This window comes from Mastomys coucha, unplaced genomic scaffold (assembly GCF_008632895.1).
Source record: "Mastomys coucha isolate ucsf_1 unplaced genomic scaffold, UCSF_Mcou_1 pScaffold22, whole genome shotgun sequence".
Taxonomy (NCBI): Eukaryota; Metazoa; Chordata; class Mammalia; order Rodentia; family Muridae; genus Mastomys; species Mastomys coucha.
In genome coordinates, this window is record NW_022196905.1 from 227,047,917 (window position 1) to 227,055,254 (window position 7,338).

A 7,338-nucleotide genomic window follows, 5' to 3' on the forward strand; every position below is an offset into this window, starting at 1 on the left:
CCCTTCTGGTTCCCAGAAGCACAGTGAGGTTGTCATTTTGGGGTGAGGGTCTCCTTGGGGGGGGGTTGTCTTATCAGTTCTACTTTTCACTGAACTGATGATGTCTTTTTCAGTTTGCGAGATAACAATATCTCAGACCGAGGGGCCCAAACGCTGGTTGAATGTGCTCTTCGCTGTGAGCAGCTGCAGAAGCTAGCGTGAGTCAGACTGGGCAGGGCCACCGAGGTAGCTATGAGCGGGTGATGGGGTGACCCGGCAGGGGGATGCAGGATGGTTCTTGGGAAGAGAGGAGCACTCCCTGGTTTGAGGGCTCCCTGGTCATGCGCTTTGTTTCCATCCTCCCTGAAACCCAGCAGTCTCTTCAACAACAAACTCACGGATGACTGTGCCTGCTCCATGGCCAAGCTCCTTGCTCACAAGCAGAACTTCTTGTCCCTGAGGTGAGCCCTGACTTCCCTTCTTCTCTGAATCCGACATTCCCAGAGCTGGGTTTTCCTGATCCTTGGTCAGTGACCACAGTGGCTGGTGATCCTTGCCTGCATCTAGGAAATGGCCTCACTTTGAGCTTATTTCTTAGATCCCGTGGTGTGCTCTGCTTTGCTGAGACTAAGGAGCTCCTGTCTTTTGGAAGTTTAGTTCCTGGGGTGGAGAGTTTCTAGGTCTCCCCCAACCCCCAACCAATGTCTAAGATTTCGAGTTCTTTCTGATGTACACTGAACCTGTGCTTACTGCCACAGCCGTGGTACCCAGGTGCTGGGATGTTTCCCAGAGCTCCCTCAGCACTCATCAGGCAAGGCTTGGGATTCCATCTGATGCTCCTACCCTCAATTTGAATCTCTTTCCTACCCAAGGTTGACAGATACACCCCAAGTGCTTACTGCCTCTCTTTAGTCTCTTGATTTCAAGTCTCTCTCTCTCTCTTTTTCTCTCCCTCTGATATTCATGCCTTTTATGATTATTCATGCCATGCTACTGTGAAGCAGTAGCAAGGACAGTGAAAAATAGCTCCTTCTCTTATTGTCTGCCTGCTGGCTGCCTTTGAGAATGAAGGATGCCATTTTAAAATTTGGCCACACAGCTCATCTCAGGGCTACAAAGTCCAAAGCCACAGGTGCCACTTTGCACAAAAAGTTCTGTTTTACCACTGCTACCTGCTCCCCCAGTCTCATCTGGTCTGGCCATCTAGTGAAGTCTGTGGGTAGCACGGGCTGTTGGACTCGCACCTAGAGGCCTAAGTTTACAGCCAGTCCATTGTGCTTTCATCGTGGCTGAAAGTAGGGACTCAGGAGCTAGGCTGTCCCCTGGTAGGGTTCTAGAAACCCTGGTTGAACCCTTATTAGCTGTGTGAGACAGTTGGATCAGATGTTTTTGTCCCTGTCTCTTTCCTTAAAATGGGGATCACATTTACAGCCATCTGAAAAACCGTCAGGATGGAGTTAACGCACATAAAGAGCTGGTACAGTACAGTGCGTGCTTTATATAGAAAGATGAGAGACTGAAGGATCGTGGGTAAATTATGTAAGCTTCCAGCTTGTGTATCCTTATGTCAGTTCAGTGCTCAGAGAAGGGATTACAGGAGCAGAAAATGCCCATGGGTGGGAGAATGAGGAGGGAGCTGTGGAGGCTGGGGACTGACCCTGCATGAAAGAGATAGATAGGAGGAAGTCGTGTGGACTTTGGTGCAGTTCTAAGAGAGTTCTTGAGGTCACTGGGGTAGTCTCAAAGCTAACTTGCTCAGCAAAGGTCTTGGGTTGGTACCACATGCTGTCTGAAATGAGACAGCCCTACCTACCCTATAAGATCATTGTGAGCCAGGATAGTTTCAAGTGCCTTGGGAGGATGAAATTGATTTGTATTTATTCTGGAAAGCTTGCCATGTGGGCAACAGCCCTGAATTGTTAGAGGAGACTAGATCTAGCTATGCTGGAACCTTTTTGTCGTCTTGTCCTTGCTAATCGCTGCACCCCTGTGGCCTTGCCTGCCTTCCTTCTGCAGTATCCTTGGTGTTATTGAACGCTCCGATTCCTCCTTTCCAGATCCCTTCAGAATAGGCCAGTGCTACCCCTGGTGACAGTGGGCTTCAAGTCATGGGGATGGGCTTGGGGGAGTATGCTGGGTATGAAGATGGCGGAGGCCAAGGACAGAAGATGTGACAATTTTCTAGGGAAAGCAGGAAAACAGAGAGCCAGGACAGCTTTCTACTGGGACTCCCCAGACCTATGAGGAAAACCACACCCAAGTGGCAGGAAGCACTTGCTGAGCAGCGTGTCACTACTACACCCCTGGAGAGGCCAGGTGCCAGCATGCTGTGCCTTCCTTGATCGTCTGTGTCTTCCTTCCAGGGTGGGGAACAATCACATCACCGCTGCCGGAGCTGAGGTGCTGGCCCAGGGGCTCAAGAGCAACAGCTCCCTGCAGTTCCTGGGGTAGGTTTGGTTCAGAGATAGAGGTGCACATGAAGGAATGTGGGGCTTTCAGAGATTTCGGGCCAGGCGAACACTTCACCCGGAGAGCCCCCAGGCAGCCTTGGCTCCAGATGGAAGGGTGGGCTGGGGTGAATGTGGGCACTGCTAGGTGGCTTCTGAGCTGCCTCTGCGCTCACCTCCTCACCTGGTGAGTGGGAGATTCATGATATTTAGGGTAGGGAGAGGGCTGTGCGTTGAACTGGGGAACCTGAGCCTTCGTGTCCTCAGGGATGCTCAGCTATCCTGGGAAGTACCCTGTGCTTCTCAAGAACACCAGGGATGGGATAGAAACATCTGATGCTGTGCTCCCAAGGGAGGGGTCGGTTGTCAAGAACTGTAAGGTGTAGGAAGAGAGGGTAACTATTGGGCCCAGATGTTTTGGCCCATTGCTCTAGCAGGCTAGTTGCTTATCAGCTCAGTGTGAGCCAAGGAGGAGACTGGTAATCTGAAGTCGGCATCCTTTCCAGCTGTGTGAGCCCTGGGATATAGCATAGTTATGTCCCATTTAGCTTTTATGGTTTTTCCAGGCAGGGTTTCTCTGTGTAGTCCTGGGTATCCTAGAACTCACTATGCAAACCAGACTGGCCTTGAACTTAGAAATCCACCTGCCTCTGCCTCCTGAGTGCTGGATTAAAGGCATGTGCCGTCGTGCCTGGCTTCCATTTAACATCTTTTAAAGATACCTGTCTGGGTCAGAGATGGCACCGGGAACTGAGATGAACCCCTAAACACTTTCATAAGATGCCAACTGCTCTTTAAGTCTGGCCCCTCCTCTTGCTTCACAGCATAGCCCGGGCATCTTTCAGACCAGTGTGAGCTCCTTCTAAGAAGAGTTGGGCAGGATTCCCCTGGTTGGGTGGCTTTATGTGATCTATTTAACAGTCACCTGTTGATGTGCACTTTGGTTGTTTTCAGATTCTTTGTTGTCCTATCATAATGCCTTATCCACAGAGCAGTGTTCCCATGAAACCTCACCTCAGTCCATACCTAATCTAACGTAATGGTTAGCTCTTCATTGCTAGTACTAGAATATCAGGCACAGACAACTTTAGGGAAGTATAGTTACCCTGTTTATTTTTGACTGACGGGTTCAGAGGATTTAGTTCATGATTGTCTGGCCCCTTAAGCTTGAGCTGAACATCATGGTGGCAGGAACTTGTGGGAAAGAACAGCTGCCTCTTCATGACCAGCAAGTGGAGACAGGATGTAGGAGGAGACTCAGGGCAATACATGGCCCAAAGGACACATACCCCAGGTGACCTTCCATGGGCCATACTCCTATTTCACTGCCTGCCACTAATGCCGTCATATTACAACTCCATGAAGGGATTTATTAATTTGTTAGCTCATTACCCCTCATGCCATCGAGCTGTTGCTGGAAGCACTCTCACCAACACCTACAGAGGTGAGCTGTATCTCTGAAGTATTTCTCGGCCTATTGAAGTTGACAGCCAACTTCATTAACTATTTCACAGAGTGCATGAGAGTGCTATGCCGACCCAGTGCAGATGTGTTTGTTCATCTGTATGTATCCACATTCCAGGGCAAGTCTCTGAATGGATGGGTCAGAACGTGAGGACTATTTCCAACCTGTAGTGTGGTTGGAGGAGAGTAGCTCAGAAGGTAGAGGAGCCAGGCATCGTAGAAACAGATGGGATTAAGAAGGAAAGAGATGAAAGGCCGGCTTGCCCAGGAAGACAGCATCGTTCTGGGTAGTCTCTGAGAATAGCTCTAGACTTGTAATAGGTCATAGCTGCCAGGAAGGAAAACAAATCACAACCCTGTGAACTACTGAGCATGAGCTCCCCCTCACCGAGGGATGGGTCCGAGAACCTTTGTTAAAGACTTTAAGGCCACTGAGAACTCTGAGTGGAGTCTGGTCATCTTGTCAAAAAGCTTGTGGTAGGATCCACGTTTCTGGGACCCCCGAGACATCCCTGGGGCGGAGTGGCACTATGGAAGCACATGAGCATGTGCCTAAAACACGCCCTGTTAATGCCTCAGGTTCTGGGGCAACAGCGTGGGCGATAAGGGCACCCAAGCCCTGGCTGAAGTTGTAGCTGATCACCAGAGCTTGAAGTGGCTCAGGTAAGTTATAAGATGTGTGTCGTGTCACTGTCATGGGGAGCTAGGTGGTTGGAGTGGTTCTGAAGCTCACTGGACTTTGTATGCACTTCCTTGTATTAGGGAATAAAATAAGGAAGAAAGACATGTGGGTTTGGGATCAGGAAACTTGAGGGTTTGTGGGTGAATTTGGAGGTGACTCTCCCTCCTTTTAGGGTCATGATTCCGTTAGTAAATGGAAGGCTGTGAGCTGAACCCATCAGATAAGGACCTGTTCTAATCCATTAAAAATACTGGCCAGTTGGGGAGGGTTTGGAAGATGCTCCTGGCCTTCAAGGGGTGCTGTAATCAATTATGTCTAAGATGGAGGACAGCCTTTATTTACCTGTCTGTCATTTGCCCTTCATAGATCAGTTGTCTCTGAGGTCCCCTTCTATTCTGATTCGTTTTTATTCCACAATTATGTCTAGCCTGGTAGGAAACAACATTGGCAGCGTGGGTGCCCATGCCCTAGCACTGATGCTGGAGAAGAACAAGTCACTAGAGGAACTCTGGTGAGTTACGGGGGGATTGCCTAGCCTCGTCCATGGAAGGTTGTGCGGGTAACACAAGGCTGGGTGACTGAGTAATCAGTCGATTTTGGCTTTGAGTCGTGTGACACCTGACACTTCACTGCTAATTCTTTTTATCTACGTGGATGTGTTGGCTTGCTGGTTCATCTGTTGCCTACACATGCCTTAATGGTGGAGACCACAAACTCTGGAATCAAGCAGGCAAATTGAAGTAATCCCCAGATTATAGGTTTCTACCTGAGAACCGAAAGCCAGAATGCTCCCAGCTCCAGAAAGAATTTTTAAGAATTAAGGAAGGTAGTGCTGTTGGAGAGCTTAAATATAGTGCCTTCCATGTGTGTATGTGCTTAATATAGAGCCTGCCATATGTGTACGTGTTCCATAAATGCAAAGCCATTGTAGCAGTGAGGTTACTGCTACTATAGCAGCCGCCAACAACTGTAATAGGAGTACCATGAGTACTAGTGCTTGTGAAGTTTAGCATTTCCAAATGAGTTTGAGTTCTTTAAAACATTGGCTGTTAGAGTCAAAGGTCACCTCAGAAGTCAGAGGTCACATCAGATGCTCACGAGTGGAGTTTGGGATCACTGAACGACGAGCCACAAAGTGTGCATATGACACCTGAAGCAGATCCTAAGTTATCCACCCTGAAGGCGCGGCCAGTGCCTCCACCTCCAGGGGAACCTTTGCAGTTCCAGATAGAGTAGTGAGAGAAAAATGCCAAGTGGTTTCTCCAGGAAACAGCAAAGCACAGACACGCAAAGGATCACCACAGACACACAGCGTGGAGGTGTTACATGACAAAAGTTTTCCTGGGGAGACACACATCTACTCACTCCAGATAAGAGGCCATGACAGACAAAAGTATGGATAGCACCAAACTCCAACTTGGAAAACCGTCAGTTTTATTGAGGTTACTTATAGGAATATGAGTGAGGGGGTTATTTACAGAACCAGGAAGGACTCAAAGATAGCTGTATCACCAAAACCCACCCTGGCACGGTGACTACTCACCTGCACACACCGCGCAGCCTGCACGCAGCTCCAGAGGTTGAACAGTGTCATTTCCAGCTGCTTCAGGTGGCCTAAGCCTCCCGGGCAGGCAGACTCGTCTGAGTCTTCTCTGCAGCTTGTCTTCTCGGAGGTGGACTCACAGCTTTTGTTGCTTACTCTGGTGGGAGTGGGAGGATGGAGGAGAGGAAAGGGTGAATCTGGTCAGTTTTAGGGACTTCCTGGAGCTATTTTGAGTTCTTTACCTCTCTGTTTAAGGAGCTTTCCTGTAGGATGGAATGTTCTAATCTCTGAAGAGTGTTGCACAGCAATCTTGTTTTTGACTCTTTTTTTTTTTTTTTGGTTTTTTCAAGACAGTGTTTCTCTGTATAGCTCTGGCTGTCCTGGAACTCACTCTGTAGACCAGGCTGGCCTCGAACTCAGAAATCCGCTTGCCTCTGCCTCCCAAGTGCTGGGATTAAAGGCGTGTGCCACCACCGCCCTTGTTTTTGACTCTTACCTTCTTTTTGCCCCTTGTTTGCAATGGTGTTTGAGTCTTATATGGTCACCTATATAAGAAACAGGCTAATAAGTGCCACAGTAACAGTCACTTATTCTTTGGAGCATCCCCAGTGGGTATGAGTGGAGGGTGGCAGCAACATGTAACACATATGTTGAGAGGACATGCATATGACATCTACCTAGAAAACCTATGACCTCCTCTGCCATCCTGGCTTACAGCACCAGACATGAACTCCCTTTTGCAGAGTGAGCCTAAAATCCAATCTGTTGGTGTTACCTTATCCATGACAGCAGAGCCACTACTGCACAAGCAGGCACGTCTTGCCTAGCATGTTGACATTTCAGCAGGCAGGATCCATAGCCAAGCAGGAATGTTGGTGACAGTCCTCCACCGTCAGCCTGTTGTGCCCTCTTGGCACTGTGAAAGCCAGCCAGCAGGATGGAGGCTTTCAGTTCAGTCCCAGCTTAATTTCTCCACAATCTGTCAAGCATGCGCACATGGTGTCTTCAACAACAGGGTCTTACTGTCTGCTTCTAGCAACGATCAACACTAGCAATATGTTTTTATTTAAGGGGCCTCAGAGGTTTTCCTGGCCAACAACTCATAGAGAGATAGCCCATCTCTGGCACTGGGATATCATTCAATAACATTATCTGGGAGTCTTCCTCCCCTCCCCTCCCCTCCCCCTCCCCTCCTTCCCCTCTCCTCCCTTCCCCTCCCCTCC

General features: G+C 49.0%; 1 protein-coding gene across 3 annotated transcripts in view; it reads left to right on the plus strand.

Moving 5' to 3' along the window:
• Nod2 (nucleotide binding oligomerization domain containing 2) overlaps positions 1 to 7,338 on the plus strand; it is a 44,688-nt gene that overhangs the window by 26,937 nt on the left and 10,413 nt on the right. For 2 of the 3 annotated variants that reach the window (XM_031340783.1, XM_031340785.1), the window contains exons 5-9: positions 114 to 197; positions 354 to 440; positions 2,343 to 2,426; positions 4,470 to 4,553; positions 5,000 to 5,083. In XM_031340783.1, coding sequence (XP_031196643.1) covers positions 114 to 197; positions 354 to 440; positions 2,343 to 2,426; positions 4,470 to 4,553; positions 5,000 to 5,083 — 423 coding nt within the window. The remainder of the gene's footprint in view (positions 1 to 113; positions 198 to 353; positions 441 to 2,342; positions 2,427 to 4,469; positions 4,554 to 4,999; positions 5,084 to 7,338) is intronic. The other variant, XM_031340784.1, reaches the window with a different exon arrangement.